Here is a 17,587-nt window from a genome sequence, read left to right as displayed (position 1 = left end):
AGGTAAGGGGGTATTTGTTCAAAAAAGGTTGAGAACCTCTGATCTAGGTAATCTAGCTAAAGCGGGAAAATCATGCAAATCGGGAATTGTTGCTGTGACAGTGCGTACCATACTTTCTGGACTATAAGCCGCACTCACCCCGTCTACAACATCTCACCATTGCTTCATTGATGCCAAGCTTACATGCAGCAGCTCTATTTCCTTCTTCGTCAGCTGGATCGATAGTTAGCCCAGAAAACATAAATTAGCCGCATCATTTTAGAGCCGCGGGTTCACAGTGTGTGGAAAACAGTAGCGGTTTACAGACTGGAAATTATGGTATGGGCCTCCTCATGCGGAGGACGCTTTTATTATAGTGTCCTCTGTCTCAGATGAACGCCTGGATTTCGTAATAATACCAGGAAGTACAGCTGCCCGGCCAAGATTTTTGTCCGACCAATTTCTCAAACTATTCACCCAATTTTTAAAAAAATTGACACACATGTTCTTCACCACTTGGCAAGTTGCAGTGCCAAGTTTAATGGCTGAATTTCAATTCAGGATTCAGGATTTTTTACAGGTTTTTTAAAATTTCAACTTCGAAAAAAACTGTTTTTTGATGATTAGTCACCCAATTCGGCAGACAAAGTGCTGTCACATTGTACTTGTTTACATGTACACGAATACTCCGGTCATTATCTGATTTCTGGAGTTTTCAGATTATCCCAGTGATCATTTAAGCAGTACAATGTGATCTGTTTTAATAGATAAGAGCAGTAATCGGATTATGAGAAATCAGATTAACACCTGGATTTCTCCTCAACACTCCGATATCTACCTGCATGTGTACAGGTTAATCTGATTTATTTCAGTCTTTTACATCTGCACATGTGTAAAAACAATAAAAATCGTACAAAAATGGAAGTTACAGTCAAACATGAGTTGAAGACAGTAACAGGAAGTTTGATTCTACCCTCATTATGTTCGTACATACGCTGAAATAAATCAGATAATGTACTGGAGCGTCTAAACCAGAGTTTACAATTATCGCATTTCTTAAGGGCATGTAAACGCGTCAGATCTGATTATTACAATTATGTGATTACTGTTAGCAAATTTTTATGGTCATGGCTGTTGCAGTACAATAGCAGTACAATAGTTACAGCTGTTAGAATTTTAGCTGGTACAAGGGATGTAACGATATGAAAATTTCATATCAATATTGAAATAATTTAACCAAGTTGTATTTTGAAAAAAAAAAAAAACATAAACAAAAAAAAAATAAAATAAAATAATAGGCACAATGTACTTTCTGTTGGCAGAAACATTCAAATATTAACCTTTAGGGGTCTGAGTCTATTTTGTCCGTTTTTCAGTGCTTTTGATTTTGCCTTTATATACTATATAAACAAATGTTTACTATACCCATGTTTGGTATCTTTTTTTTCAGCACAACTTCATCTATATCATCTGCCTATTATTTTTTTCACTTTAACCTACTATATCAACACAACGGGCCAGAAAACACGCACACACAAAAAAATCTGATTTGAAAAATTTATATACTTCATTGCATAAATAACACAAAGATGTTTAATGAACCTTTTCAGAGACTTTAAAAGCGAAAAATGGTTCCAAATATTAGGCATATCAAATCAAGGTTGTAATAAATTAAAACTATATTTAAATATTTGACATGAAAGCATAGCTTTACATAGGGTTTTTTCCCCTAAAAGTGCAGTAATCAAACACTGTTATCATGATAATTAGAATTTAAATGGTAATATGCGGTGCCATATCCCCCTGGCCTGTTTGATGGCCATGTCTGGCCCATGTACCTGAAACACAAAAACATCATCTGCAATTTTACAGCGGTTTATCGTTATGCCGGTAATGGTTACATCCCTAGCTGGTATAGTCAGTGGATACTACACAAAAAATACTTGATTATTAAATTCCCTCACATTTTTGGTTCTATAAATGATCATAGATAGAAGTGGGTGTAAACAGTTACTTGACCTGTCGTGACCTGAAGTGATAATTCTAGTCTATTACATGTAACTCAACCATTAAGAGCAGCACTGTATCATAGCATTGTCATTTTGAGGTCAAGTATTTCAGCCACCAGCTATTTTTAGGTGTACAAGAGAAGAAATACATTTTTCATCCACCTAACTATTTATCTTTTATCACTGCCTTGTGTATGTGTGTGTGTTGGTGTGGGAGTGACTGGTGTTACAGACCCACAATTGGAGAACCTCCTTATGATAAACCACATCAGTGTGTTTCTGCAGACAGATATCCATACAGGGATATCAGAAGCACTTAACACTTCACGCATGCTACTCCAGTAAAGTGCTGTTAACTTTAAAGCATGCTGAAGTGCTTTTTTTCTCCCCAAGAATAAATTAGTCTTATATAATCCCTCTGAAGTGAGAGAGGGTGCTTTTAATAGGTTGAACTACTTGCTTGATTTCTTTCAGTAAGAACTTTTTGTCTTTGAAATGAACTTCGCAGGAGTTCATCCTCCTTCTAATGTGAGGAAACCAGTTGAAGATTCACAAAATATTTCACTAAACAGTCTCTACATTTCAAAGTGCTTTGTTTTGATGCCAGTGTTCACAACGTTGTGTTTTCAAAGAGTTTGTCATCTGCGACTGGAGCAGCTGTCACTACTATCGGCTAGAAATTGGTCAGTGTTTTAAATGTTTTTTCTTTTGTATTTTTCTTCAGTGAGTCAACTTCAGGACCTACGGACTACGATCCTACCAGGCCCAACTACCACCCTGTGAACGACGCCTGCTGGAAACAGGGCCAGAAGTAAGTCCAGTCTGCGCTTTACCCACAACACTCACATCTTATCCCACGTGTTGGCTTTAGAGCTGACCTAAATGCCTTTGAATTAGTTTTCAGACGCTTTTTAGCTCACCAGTCGATAGGCTGTAAGTTATTGTGAAAGTGTTGTGTCTGGTGTTGTGTCTTTGTCAACAATTTCTTCAGACGTCTTCTCTGACAAAACTACAGGTCAGATTCATTTCAAATTTTTTTATGTAGCTTCCTTGGGACAGTATCTAAAGTTTGTTCACAGACAGATTTGGATTTTTGGATTTTTGAACAAATTTTTGAAGTATTAAACATTGCCATTATTATATAAATATTTATTTAACTTAATTATAAAAATTTAAATATCAAAAATTGCCTGTATTTCAGGGTTCACACAGGTCCTTGAAATCCTTGAAAATGCTTAAATTTCAGTGTTGTGTTTTCAAGGTCTGAAAAGTGCTTGAATTTTAGTTTAAGCTCTTGAAAGTGCTTGCAATTTTAACTGTGTGATGTGATTTATTTCTTTATTTTTAATATTAACTCTGCCAGGTTAGATGCCAAGCCAAAGCTACTTACAGAGAGGTGATAGATCTAGAAAAATGAAACTTTAAGTCAAAAAACAAAATATCCCAGGTGTTCTCAGGTCGACTCGGGTACATTTTTATCTTAATCTTTTTTCTTGGTGTGAGTGTGTCTGAAGAACGTCAAGTTGTTTCCCTTTTTTGGATTAAACTTTGGGTTCTCCTCTAATTTTTAAACTTTTTGCTATTATGAAACATAATTTTAGATGTTTATAGCATAATATTATGTACATCATTGTGATAATAAATGGAAAAAATAATCAAGAGTATATGTATTCCTGTAGATATGAATTTTACCCCAGCGATAAGGTGCTGTGCGAAAAATGTGAAAATGACCCTTAAAAGTGCTTGAATTTGATCTTGAAAAATGTGTACTTAAAATGGGCCATATTTTGATGGTTTATGACATGGAAATAGTCAGAGATATCAATATAGTTCCTACTGATCACTGATAGAAAGGTGTATATGGACTTTAATTTCATTAGTTGAGTTCTCCTCCAGTGAAAGTACCACCCACTTCTATTGCGAGACTGATCTCCTGCATCCAGACCACAGGACTCTAACAGAACAGAACCTGACAACCTCACAAATTCAACTTGGTATTGATTCTTAACACTTTCAGTGCCATGGGCCGATTAAATCGGCTTTACGAAAACAACCTGTAAAGTGCCACGGGCCGATCAGATCGGCTTTGGAGAACACGCCATATTTGTGTACAAACAAACCATCCACCCCCATTTCTTTCTCACATTTCGATGACGTTCTTTCCGTGTCCCCCTTTTGAGACCAAGCAGACGGGAATTTGAGGTCACGCGACCGAATAATATTTTTATATCTTTTAATGTTTCTTATTCTCCGGTGTTTCATCAGAGGGAGCCCTCCATGCTGGGGGGCGGCTGTGGACTCCGGGGGCTGTGGCGCCTTCTCTCACTGGGGTCCGCTCCTTTCTGGTGGGTGGGGGTCCCAGTTGGCCCTCTCCCACTAGTTAGGATGCGGGGCTGTGTTGCTGGTGCCTGGTCGCCGGGGTCGGCGGCTGCCTCCTGGTGCGGATGGCTCCCTGAGACAGCGCCTCCTAAATTGATGTTTTACTTTTACTTGTACATTTTTGTTCTGGTCTACCCGTGCTCAGTCAGTCTTCTTAAGTATGTGTGAGCTTGTGGGTTTGCGCGTGTGTGTGTGTGTGTGTGTGTACGGGTGGGTGTGGGTGGGGGGCGGTACTGATTTTTAAACTGATATGTAAAGCACTTTGTGCTACAGTTTTTAATGTATGAAAAGTGCTATATAAATAAAGATTATTATTATTATTATTATTATAAATTATGCAAATTACAATCAATAATGAATCGGCTGCGTCCGGTGCGTTTTGAATCTAATCAGCAATCGGTCGGATGTTACCGAGCGGTTTCCTGCAGGATTCTTCAAATATTATAAAAACGATGCGAAATACTGAAAAACGGCCAAAATCTCTGGCACTTTTAAGGCTTATTAGCCCCTTAACTGTCTGGCACTTAAAGAGTTAATAGAACATGCCGGTGAGATACAGGGACATAGGTCTTATTTTTTAAACTAGAAAAGCACTCGGAGCATAGACCTCCACCAAGGTAGATCAGTCCCCCCGCTCACCACCAAAATTTCATCATGTGTTCCTTGTGCCAGTATCAACATCTCCTGAAAATTTCATCCAACTCCATAACTTTTTGAGTTATGTTGCTAACAGACAGACAGACAAACCCTGATGAAAACATTACCTCTGCCGTTCCTTGGTGGAGGTCATTATGCATTATTACAAATGTTCCTAGATGCCCATAAAATAAGTAACTTTACCCGTTCTGTATTGACATTCATTTAATGTTCTTCTAATGGTTATATGTCACAGCTCTCATCTTATGTTACCAGCACTGACACTGAGACAGTGACAGGTTGACAAGTTACAAGATGCTGAAAATTTCGAGCATCTGAAGGAGAAATGAGTGTCAGAGTAAGGAAGGAACAGGAAGACCTCTAAGAAGACACATCCAAAGTAGCCTCACAATGGAGACATTTTAGTTGACAATTGTCACATAGAAATGAATGTGTCTTTTGTCTGTTAATTTTATTCCATCACTATATATATATTTTTTTTTTATACTCTTTATTTTAATGTTTTGAATCACTTTTACAGAGCATTAACAATGCTAATTAACAAAAACAAACAAACAAAAAAATTGGGGGTGGAAACCCACACAATAAAACAAGGGGGATGTTGTTCCTTATACATTCGACAGTTTTTCCATACTCAATCTGATATCATGAATTTCTGTCCTTGAATATGATCCATTTCTCCCATCTTCGCTTAAAAGTTCCCATCTTAATCCTCAGTTGAAATGTTCATTTTTCCATGGAGTATATTTCTTCTATAATGTCCAGCCATTGTTGTAGTTGTAGAGGGTCACTTTTTAACCAGTTCCTTGTGACTACCTTTTTACCGGCAAGAATTAAAATTTTAAATAAGTAAATGTCTTCTCTTTTAATTATGTCATCAGGTATTAGACCAAGGTAGATAGTCTGGGGGTCCATTGGAATTTTATAATTTAAAATATTCTCCATTGTCTGAAAAATAAGGTTCCAAAACATTTGCATTTTTACACATGTCCAGAAGATATGCGAGTGATTGGCATTCATGTGTCCACATCCTCTCCAACATTGCTGCTGTTTTCCCAGTTGTTTGCTTTTAATATTTGGTGTAATAAAGAAGCGAATGAGGTTTTTCCAGCCAAATTCTCGCCAACCTTTAGAGCTGGTGGATGTTAGCTGTGTTTTGCACATAGAATGCCACTCACTTTCAGACAGAGTAATATTCAATTCAGATTCCCATTTCGATTTAACATAAAATGAATTCACACCATTACATTTTTGTAGACCCTGATATACTTTAGACACAGTCTTAGTGGGTGTGTGTTTGTAAGCTCCTGTGAAGACCTTAATCAGTTCACTGCCCTCTGATAAGTTACTTTTAATCTCTCTGTCAAAAAAATGTTTTACCTGTAAATATCCATACTGATCCTTATCCTCCAAATTATATTGTTTTTTTTATTTTATCAAATGATTTAAAAGTTTTCCCCTCAATGAGTGTACAAATGACTGTTATTCCCTTTTCTCTCCACCTCAGAAATCTATTATCAGATTTAGCGGGGGTGAATTTATCTGACTGGGAAGGCCATACCAGGAGCTTACTATCATTTTCCAAATTATATTTCTTAATAATCACATTCCATATTCTCAATTGTTCTTTTATGATGTCATTATCTCCCTTATGTTCTGTGTGTTCTTTACCCCCTAAACAAGCCTGAGGTTGTGAAATGTCTAAATTTAAATCAATATGTTTCCATTTGGCTTGATACTCAGGGGAACACCAATTTACAATACACCTCATTTGGGCTGCGTAGTAATACTGTTTCAGATTAGGTAAAGCTAGACCTCCTTCTAATTTTCCCAACTGAAGTGTTTTAAGTTTTACCCTTGGTTTTGTCCCAGCCCAAATAAATCTAGATACTAATTTGTCCCACGTCACAAACTGAGAGTCAGGGATTCGGACCGGAAGTGATAAAAAGAGATAGAGTAGTCTAGGCAATAGATTCATTTTCACCACCTCTATCCTTGAACTCAAATGTAGTGTTAATGTTGACCAATTTATTATATCTTTCTGTATTCTATTATTTATTACCTTGTAATTTATCTCATACAGTCTATACAAGTCTTGAGTGATTAGTATCCCCAAGTATTTTATTATTTTTGTATCCCACTTTAATTTATATTTATGCCTGATAGTTTTGCTTGGAGTATAATTTATACCCGGTATTTGCGTTTTTACAATATTCAGTTTGTAACCTGACATTTTCCCATAATTTTCTAAAACTGTCATAAGTTTAGGAAGTGTTGAGTTTGGGTTTTGAAGGAAGGCGATCACATCGTCCGCAAATAATCCAATTATATGTTCCTCTTTAGCCAAATTTATCCCTTTCAGTTCTTTATGTTGTCTGATTTCTTGAGCTAACGGCTCAATAAACACTGCAAAAAGTGAAGGACTCAGGCAGCACCCCTGTCGTGTGCCTCTATAGAGTTTAAAACTGTCCGTAAGTTGTCCATTAATCTTTATCCTAGCAGATGGGTCACTATAGAGATCCATCACTATATTTAAAGCCTAACTGGAGTTTGTTTTATTCAAACATAAACACCACCTTTTAGCTTTGTTTTTCAGGGATATAATGAGCCCATGTATCAGTTTCTCAGTCACTTTTTTAAGCTGCAACAAAAAAATACAGGAATATGAGAACAATACTATATATTTGTGATCTGTCTTTGACAGGCAGAATGGTCTGTGTTTAGTGCGTTAGCGCCAGGGTTTTCCCTTGGTTTTTAGAGAACTTCAAATAAATGTATTTGAAGTTTATATGAGAGGGTAATTCATTTGAAGTTTTTTTTTTTATGTTGGTTTGATCTATTATCCTAAATATATTGCTGAAATAAAACTAGCCATTCTTTATGTTTGTGAACTCAAGTTTATATCTATCAGGATTTTCTCTAAATTTACTGAATAGTTTGACATTATTCTTATTGTATCCTATCGTATCATATCTCTAAAAACTTGAGCAGATAATCCAACTAAATCCAAAAAGTTTAAAGATAAAATTCCACTAGGAACCAGCTACAGTTAGATGGAAAAGTTAAATAGTTTTGATGCTCTTTCAGCATTGATTTCATGTTACTTTGTTTTCAGCTGGTGAACTAGTCTGGGTGCAGGATAACCATGACTTCCGTTCTTTTGATAAGAAGTAACGTTTGACTAAAAACACCTGAAGACTAGTGTCATCATCTGCACAAAAGAGTCCAAGACCAAAGTGCAAAGGGAGGTCATGCTAAACGCTGTGCACTGGGTTAGGGTTAAACATAAACATAAAATTAAATGTTTGTTTTTAATGCTATTTATTGCTGTGCATGTTATAGGTTAAAGTTAATGTGTCAGTCAAGGATAATGTGATAAGGGGTTGAAAGACTTTAAAATGGTGATTGTGCATTTATATATTGATAATTTCTTTATTAGAGTGGGATAAATGCCAACAAAATGTACAAAAACAAATGGAAAGTATTTATTTTATTATATTTTCAAATCGGGAATTTTGTCATCAGTGCATGCCTAACCAGAATAAGTGAAATGACTGAAAGATTCTTTCTAGTAATAGGCCTTATCAGTACTCACAACAAAAATGATGGGTTGATCATTCCTTATTTACTCTTTTCATCAACTCCAGGAAAAAATACGTTTGCAAATATTTATTTTTATTATGTGCCCAATCAGGAAACTGACTTTATAGATTTAATAGCTCGACGTAGCAATCCTTACTGTTTACCAGCAACTGTAACTAAGTGTAGGGAGGGGCAAGTAAATGGTAACCATAATTATCTCAATGAAGTTTACCCCAAAGTCTACAAAAATGTTTGATAAATGTTCGATATAGTGCTGATGCTTAGATCTGCATTTTGCATTTCACAGACCACTAAAGGTGGTAATATGCTAGTGCAGTGATGAGTCTGTTTAAGTCACAAAGAAGAGGATGAAAGAAGTAGTAGACGGAGGCCAGAACCGTGCATCGTGCACATGGTCAGCATTGGCCTGCAAACCCAAAGGAGGGCCAGATCAAGCCAAAGTGAACATCAGTGTCAAAATTTTAACTTTCTCCTATCCTTTCTCAAATAGGCTCATTTTTTAGCTCAAAGCAGCGTTTGACGTTTGTCATCAATTTTTCATCAAATCTGTAAAACCTGAGTGATAGCCTAAGTATCATAACTCTATTAGTCTTTCTGTGATTACACATGTGAATCACTTCCCTCACGGTGACCATTTTTGTAAGTTGACTCCATCACAAGCAGTCCATTTGTTTACATACCAAACCGTCACTTGGGGCTCTTCGGAATTCCACGCAGCCACAGTATGGCCGCAGCAGCAACAAACATGGAAACGGCTTCATTGCTTCTTGCTGCTTGATCCAATATTGATCACAGTTGTAGTTTAACATCATAGCTAAAGTCCTATGTTTCATTTAGGATCACCATCTTATCAGAAGAGCATGTTTTGTACATTTGTATTAAGTGAAAAAAAAGATGTTCATTTTGAGTCCCTGTGTCACGCAGCAGTAATTTAAGTATTTTTACCCCAAAATATTATTTCCGTAAATTGTATTTGTGTCATGTGAAAGTACTTACTGAGACCTTTCGTACATGTATTAAACATGGAAATTAGTTGTTTAGTTATTTAACACAGAGACTATTGAACATGAAATGTGTCCCCATGTCACCGCTTGATCTGGCCCAGGAGTAAAGACTGGAATTCAGGTTTTACGTGGTTTCTCGGGATGTGTCTCATGATCTGTGCAGGACAGTAAAAGAACTTTACCTCACATAGACTGAAATATCAAATTGACTTTGATATCATTTATAATCTGTTGAGAAAACACACACCTTCCCTGTTTATGTCAGTGCATTGAGCCTATTTATATGACCATAAAAATCTGATAACTGGGAGTAATCCCAGAAATGCGATAATCGAAAACCCTGGTTTTGACGCTCCAGTCCATTATTGGATTTCTTTTACAGTATATATGTACATAGTGATGGTCAACTCAAACTTCCTGTTATTGTCTTCCACTCACGTTTGACTACATAACTTCTGTTTTCTATGATTTTAATTGATTTTACACGAGCAGATGTAAAAGGATGACTAACACACCTGGATTTGTCCTCAATACTGCGATGTCTCCCTGCATGTACACAGGTTAATCTGATTTATATCTGATTTATTATAATCAGATTACTGCTGTTATCTGATAAAACATGTCTGGTTATACTGTTAACATGATCACTTGAATAATCTGATATCTCCAGAAACTGACTAATGATCAGAGAATTGGTGTGAACGTGAACAGAATCAGAAACAAACTAGTCCTGATCCAAAATGGAAGACATGTTGACGTAGCCCATATTTCTTTAGTTTTGACTCAGGAGCATGAATTAGACTTTAACCTCAGAAAAAAGAATGGATCAAACATAATGACTTTCATCTGAATTGTTATTGGCATCAACATTTCTGTTCTAACTTTTTTGGCCCATGTTACGCATCCCTAGCAGAGCATTTATTTTCCAGGCCTGTCTCATTAACCTCTTCAGCGTACATTTATCTAAAGCTGACTTTCTCATCAGAAAAAGTTTCCTGGTGCCAACAAACATGGAAGCCCATCATGCAGTTTAAGTGGTTTTAACAGTAGGAGGTTCATGTCAAAGCCCAGCAGACTAGACCAACACTGACTCTGGAGTTTTATTCTCTAACTCTGATTTCATCCACTCCACCCACATCCAGTAGTTCCAGGTAATTCACGCTGAAGCTCTGAATACGGTATTTGGGACAGCCCTAACCTTCTGCAGAAACAGGAATCCAAATATCTAATTTATTTGCTCTGGAGTAACGTGTTATTTATCAACCGTCTGGAGAGGTTTGAGAGTCTGTGGGGGAAATCTCTCGGATGCCTTGTATAATTTCCATCACACATTGTCACTCTCAAAAGCATCAACTTCTGTCGCTTTTTATATTTGAATCTTTTGATGGGATTTTCTCAGCAGAGACTTTAGAGGAGTTTATTTTATCCACTAGAGCAGAGTGTAATCCTCAGAGAAATACTTGATATGAGAGTCATTGACTGTTATGTCAATAAGGTGTTTTGTGGCTGGATCTTAGACTGAACCAATACATTTAATCACAGTGTTATGGTACAAATATGGACAGAAACTGTCACTGGATGCCATTCACATTGTCTTGTCTACTGATATTTCTTTTGTCTCCTCTGTTTATTACTAAGTAAAAGCACAGAAGAAAATTATTGTGTCCGCAACCAACAGACACTGTCTAATCAATAGTACTTTTTTCTGTAACACCTTCTTTTTCTCTGACCTTCTGGAGTTAAACATTGGGAAATAAAAGTGGAGATTGTGGAAGTGCTCTTACTTGGTTATAGAATGTCAATAATCATAGACTATTTCATCTGGACATACTGCATATTTTGGCCTTAAATGGCGGGCGAATCCAGCACACAGTTGGATTTGTGTTTAATTTGCAGAAATTGCCTCAAATTACAAATTCAAATAGCTTCGATGAAAACTTTTTAATGAATTAACTTTTAAATACGTGTTAAGCAAACATTTTATGGCTCAGCTGGTCTCATGTAAAGCCACCTGTAATTTGACAGAGAAAAAACAAATATTTGATTAATTTGTCTTCAGTCTATTATCAGAATATTTACAATTCATTAAAATCTAAAGTTCGGTTCTGCAGAAAATTAAGTTTTTGAAAAGTATATAGTCTTCTCTTATTTATTCTCTTGCCTCTGATGGACAGTTTTGTGTCCATTTTCAAAGTAAGAGCTCATTTGTTACCATCATCTCAGGTCGGACCGTTGTCTTACTGCTTTTTTTGTGGAATTTTGATAACCCTCAGTAGGGCTGGGTGCTAAAATGTACAATTTGGCCATTTTATTCTGTGTGGAAGAAGGTTGTGCCACTGTAAAAACTCTCTGATACTTATAACATTAAGCCAAACACTGGACCGGTTTACTGGATTTCCCACTTTGTCACACTTGACAACTTAAAGGGGTTGTATTTAGCTAAACCCACTTTTATTAGTCTTTGGTTAATTTATTTGTGTATTTTGATGCTAGTAGTTCATAAAGTTTGAATTTCAACCCTCTAGGTGCTGCAAAGCTATCTTTTATATTCATTTTGGGAAAAATCAAGTGGATTTCTACAACCTTTTTTAATTAACCTAATTTAATTAACTAGTTATGTCATGACTTTTGCACATATAAGGTCAAGAGTCCCGACAAACATTTCTCCGAGTACGACGTAATTGTTTATCAGCAGCAGCAGTTGTAGTCCATACTGAAAATATGTCCAAACTTCGGGCCGATTACCTAAAATGTTCAGTTGTATTAATGAACACAGGTGGCTGAACGGGACAGAGCAGCACGGTCAACAACCTGAGGGGGTGGGGCATGAAGTGGCTGATTTGGATTTAAAGGGCCAGCGCTCCAAACCACCTTTCTGGTGTCATTACTCAGAAATAGGGTTGAAGATGAACCTGTGGAGTTGAATAAATGAAGAATTCAGACCCAACCAGAGCATTCACAGTTTATGCAGACCACAGGGAAATGTTGGAAAATGAAGAATTCCATTTAAAAAAACACAAAATGTCACTCCTTTAATGGGATGTATTGTTTAGCTCTTGTCCACTTGGTGGCACTAATAAACCTGTGATCTGATTGGCCAATGTTGAATAAGAAGAAGAAGCAGCACCCTAAGCTATGCTAGTTTTCATGCAATGTTTACATGTTGCATTGTCAACATCTTACGTCAACTTCAAATCTGAAATATTGCCGTATTGATATGACTTTACTTTTGAGACCAACTCTGACATATCTTTTTCCTGACATCCCACAGACACATTAGTTTTCTGGATGGTTGCAACAGTCATTGTGTGCATCTTCCTCTCTACTTCTGCTGAATTGTGATCTCCTTTATGCTGTCTGCATTATATTCCACATGACTTGTCAGACACTTGTGGCTCTGTATTACTAATGCAAAACAAGTGGGGTTTAGGTGTAGGGCTCCTTGTAATTCAACACAACCTACACCACAAACAATCCTAATGACAAGGGACTGTTCAGACAGTTTGCAAAAATCACGGCAATGTAACGAACTGGATTGGTAAAACCGTAAACTGATCCACCTCTAACCTGGACAGATCTGACAGCCAATCACACAGAAGAAATAAATGCAACACTGAGATGGTTTACATGACCATAAAAGTCCAATAACTGGGAGTAATCAGATAATTGTAGTAATCTGATGCATTTACATCCACTTAACAAATGTGATCATCGTAAACCCCTGGTTTAGACACTCCAGCCCATTATTTGATTTTTCATATTTCTTTTGAGTATGTACATACACAGTGATTGTTGACTCAAACTGATGATTGGAATAATTTTAATTGTTTTTACACATGGGCAGATGTAAAAGAATGAAATGAATCAGATTAACCTGTATACATGCAGGAAGACATTGGGGTATTGGGGAGAAATCCTGGTGTGTTAACCCTTTGGGGTCCACGGTCACGGCCCAGTAACTGAATCACATGACATTTTCAACACGTTGTAGTGTCGGAAGTCAGTCACATAGACCACAAGGGAGAATTGCATTCAAAAGTGGAGACTTGAAACTTTCTCCCACTTTTTGTTTGATATTGATAGAGCAAATAAAACCGGAGATATGACCGTTTGAACCTGGAGCAAACAAATGTGAATAAAAGTATGAAAATGGGGTGGTGTGGGCGTTATATTTCTTACCATATCTTCAAATTTTTTTTTCCTTTTTCAAAACGGAAAAAACTGGCCATATCTGCGGATTCTAATCCACAGACTGCATTAGCATTACAGGTGAGGGTGAGAATGACCCCCACCTCAAATGGATGCGGAAACTGGGAGGATCAGAGGGGTGAGAACATAGACTATGGGTGAGAAAATCGGAAAAAAGCCTATGTAAAGATATGTTTTCATGTCAAATATTTGAGTATAGTTTTAATTTATTCCAATTTTGATTTTATATACCTAATATTTGGAACCAATATTCACTGTTAAAGTCTTTGAAAAGGTTTGTTAAGCATCTATGTGTTATTTATGCAATAAATTGATATAATTTTTCAAATCGGATTTTACATTTTGCGTGTGTTTTTTCACCTCCTATGTTGATATAGTAGGTTAAAGTGGAAAAATAACAGCCAGATGAGATAGATGAAGCTGTGCTGAATAAAAAGATACCAAACATGAGTATAGGAAACATTTTTTATACATTATATAAAGGCAAAACCAAAAGTACTCAAAAACAGCCAAAATAAGCTCGGACCCCTAAGGGTTAATCTGATTTCTGGATGTAAATGGGCTCGGTGACAAAGCTCCACAGGCAGGAATATTTTCCACTTGGTGGGTGAATCTCCACATGCTGCTGGGCACACTGGCATGGAAGTGTTTGTACTGAAGTAGTCATTTTGGAAAGGATGCTGGGCTGAGAGTCTTTACTGTTTTTTGGTCACATTTACAGATTGACTGTTTCTGTTCCTGCTTTTTGTGTGTGTGTGTGTGTGTGTGTGTGTGTGTGTGTGTGTGTGTGTGTGGAGGGTGGGGGGGTGGGGGGACAGTGTGGGATGCTTTCACACACCTCGTAAACTGTCAGCACCCACACTGTTTAGAATACATGGCAGTGGGTTACAGGCGCCCACGTTCAAATGTACGTTGTAAATTCACAATTCTATATTCAAATGGCCACAAACATGTTTCAGCACTGGAAAACTACATCAGTCATTACACTGAGAAGGTGAAAATGCCTCTCCTTTTAATTTTTGAAAGTTTAGCCAGTGAACTTTGCTCAGCTTTCAGGCATTGTCAGAACATTCTTTATACTTGTAGCCTTGTCAAATTTAGGATTTTCCAGGCGATTATAAGCCTTGAATGCAACACCAAGGGCATATTGAATATAAAATCAATGTGGGGAGCACCAAAGCTTACTAAAATGATTTATTTCATATCTAATGGCTGCAGCTATTTTCTTATTGTTTTGTTGTACATTTTATGTCTGTTTTATATTTCAAAGATTTTAGACATAAGTATAGTAGTTACGACATGGTGGTGCAGTGGTTAGCACTTGTGCCTCACAGCAGGAAGGTCCTGGGTTTGATTCCAACACCAGTCAATGGGGGTGGGACCTTTCTGTGTGGAGTTTGCATGTTCTCCTCGTGTCTGTGTGGGTACTCTCCAGATACTCCTGCTAACTCCCACCATCCAAAGACATGCACTGATAGCTTAATTGGTTAATCTAAATTGCCCATAGGTATGAATGTGAGAGTGATTGTTTGTCTCTATATGTTCAGTCCTGTGACGAACTGGAGACATGTCCAGGGTGAACCCCGCCTTCGCCCATAAGTAGCTGGGATAGGCTCCAGCAACCCCCGTGACCCTAGTGAGGATAAAGCAGGTTCAGATAATGAATTAACGAATGAATGAATATAGTAGTTACAATGGGAAATATTGTGTGAATGTTATATTATTGAAAAATGCCCCATTTTCTTCCCCCAACTGTGTTTCCATGTCTTCCACAGACTATGAAATGCTCACGTCACAACACTTGAGACTGAAAACCTATAGAATGCCCTGAAATGTTATATATATATATATATATATATATATATATATATATATATATATATATCGATATTGATCAACATGGGGAAAAAAAGTTATTGTCATCATATTTTTCCCCTCATAGCCCAGCCCTAACCTTGAGTCAAAGCTTACTCTGTTACTCTGCTCTTGCACAAACTGCTATTTGCCCTGAACAGCTGAGTCGCTTAAATGCTGTGAGTATAAAAATGAGTCAGTGTGGACGTTTTGCCTGCTAACTACATACTCATCTCTCTCCAGAGTGCCGTATTTGGCGGTGGCTCGCACCTTTGAGAAGATTGAAGAGGACTCTGGCAGGTAAGAGCTCCATATGGAGGAAATGGGTTTTTATCCCACACTGAAGCAAACACCATTTGGGGCGATGGCGATCGCCTACTGTATTCAAAGGGTGTACTATATATCAAAAGCATTTTATAAATCACCACTCAGGCTTTCCCGCTGGGAATTTGTGGAATATAATTAGAGAAGTGTGCTTCAGCCAGGGATAGTCGCTGAGTTTTCTGGGGAGGGCCAAGAACAGGAAGAAATTTTGCAAATAGGCCACTTTCTAGGAATTTTAAAGGCTCTGTTTGAACTTTTCTCACTGTTTGATTTCATTATTGTCTGAAAGATTTCAGTCAACTGTAAATGGCTGTCAACACCGAGAAGAACAGTACATGATTTGAGCATCAGCACTGCTAAATATGCTGCAAACAGAGTTCACTCCAGCTGTGTTGCATCCCCAGAATGAAAACTGATGACCAGTCGTAGGATGCACATGGAATGCACTGAACATGCACATTTTAAGTTTTAATGTATTTGCCATTCATTATCCACAAAGCTTCACCCGGGTCCTCTTGGAGCACAGGGACTAGCAAAGGATCTAGTGTGAAAATAAATGAGTTTCCAAAAATAGTTTGACACAAAATACTGCTGTTTATCTCAAGTCCAATATAGTCCATAAACAGAAAACTGTGCCGCTCAGATCCCCACTGCAACTGACTTAATTACTTGTAAGGGTTCCCTGTGGGGACATACATGTAGTTTTACATGTGTTTCACAAATAAGAGAGAAAATATAATCCTCAGTATACACAGCAGACCTTGACTAAATGATATATTAAATGTGGAATATCCGTAGTGACAATTTAACTATGATTATGTGAAAATCAGTAAGGGATACACCAGTTTATCGTATGAACATCGGTATCAGGCAAAAAGATGATTTGAGTAGTGGCAGTGGCTGTTTTGTGCCTTATATGTTGCTGTTAAGAATCGTTGAAATTCTTATCCAACTACTGTCTTTCTTAGTGCTCAGGGCCTTCAATTAACCTTGACTGGAGCAGGTGCCAGCTCATTATTTGAAGCAGACTTGTTTTAGAGACAGGGTTTTATTCTTATTCCACTTGCTGAAGAAGTAGAATTGATCATTAATGTGACCAGTTCTACTGTTTTTTTCATCCCCTCCCACTTGTTCTGTTAAAACAAACTCAACATCTCCTTGACTTTTTCAAATTAAACACTGTCTAGCGTTTTCAGTAGATGGAAGCATTCCTTTCTTAACGGGCTTTTCTTGTGAAAGCATCGCCAGCTTACAACCCTTGGAAGACAGTTTAGTTTTATTAAGCTTTTTCGAACTACAGTTTGGTTTAGGCAGGAACAGGAATGCACTCTGGGACTGAAATCAGACAATAAAACATTCAATTCAGGAATCCAGAACAATGGTGATATTTCTGAATTCACTGAATGAGCGCTGTAGAAGTGTATATAACTGGAGATGATGCAGCCTTATTTTTATTTTTTTTTAACCCAGCCACTTCGTTTGTGTTGAACTTGACCTTGACAATTAGTAGAGACCTGGCTTATAATTGACTCCTGGTTGTTACAGGCCAGGAGTTAATTACTGCATCTG

The 17,587-nt window shown here is 37.3% G+C and overlaps 1 protein-coding gene across 2 annotated transcripts in view; it reads left to right on the top strand.

Annotated features, from left to right (window-relative positions):
* lig1 (ligase I, DNA, ATP-dependent) overlaps nt 1-17,587 on the top strand; it is a 130,535-nt gene that overhangs the window by 21,695 nt on the left and 91,253 nt on the right. For both annotated transcript variants that reach the window (XM_030161210.1, XM_030161209.1), the window contains exons 8-9: nt 2,713-2,799; nt 15,938-15,994. In XM_030161210.1, the coding sequence (XP_030017070.1) occupies nt 2,713-2,799; nt 15,938-15,994 (144 nt within the window). The remainder of the gene's footprint in view (nt 1-2,712; nt 2,800-15,937; nt 15,995-17,587) is intronic.

The sequence above is a fragment of the Sphaeramia orbicularis genome, chromosome 17 (assembly GCF_902148855.1).
Source record: "Sphaeramia orbicularis chromosome 17, fSphaOr1.1, whole genome shotgun sequence".
In the NCBI taxonomy this organism is placed as follows: domain Eukaryota; kingdom Metazoa; phylum Chordata; class Actinopteri; order Kurtiformes; family Apogonidae; genus Sphaeramia; species Sphaeramia orbicularis.
The sequence above is the reverse complement of the archived record's forward strand: the minus strand, read 5'-3'. Positions and strand labels throughout refer to the sequence as shown.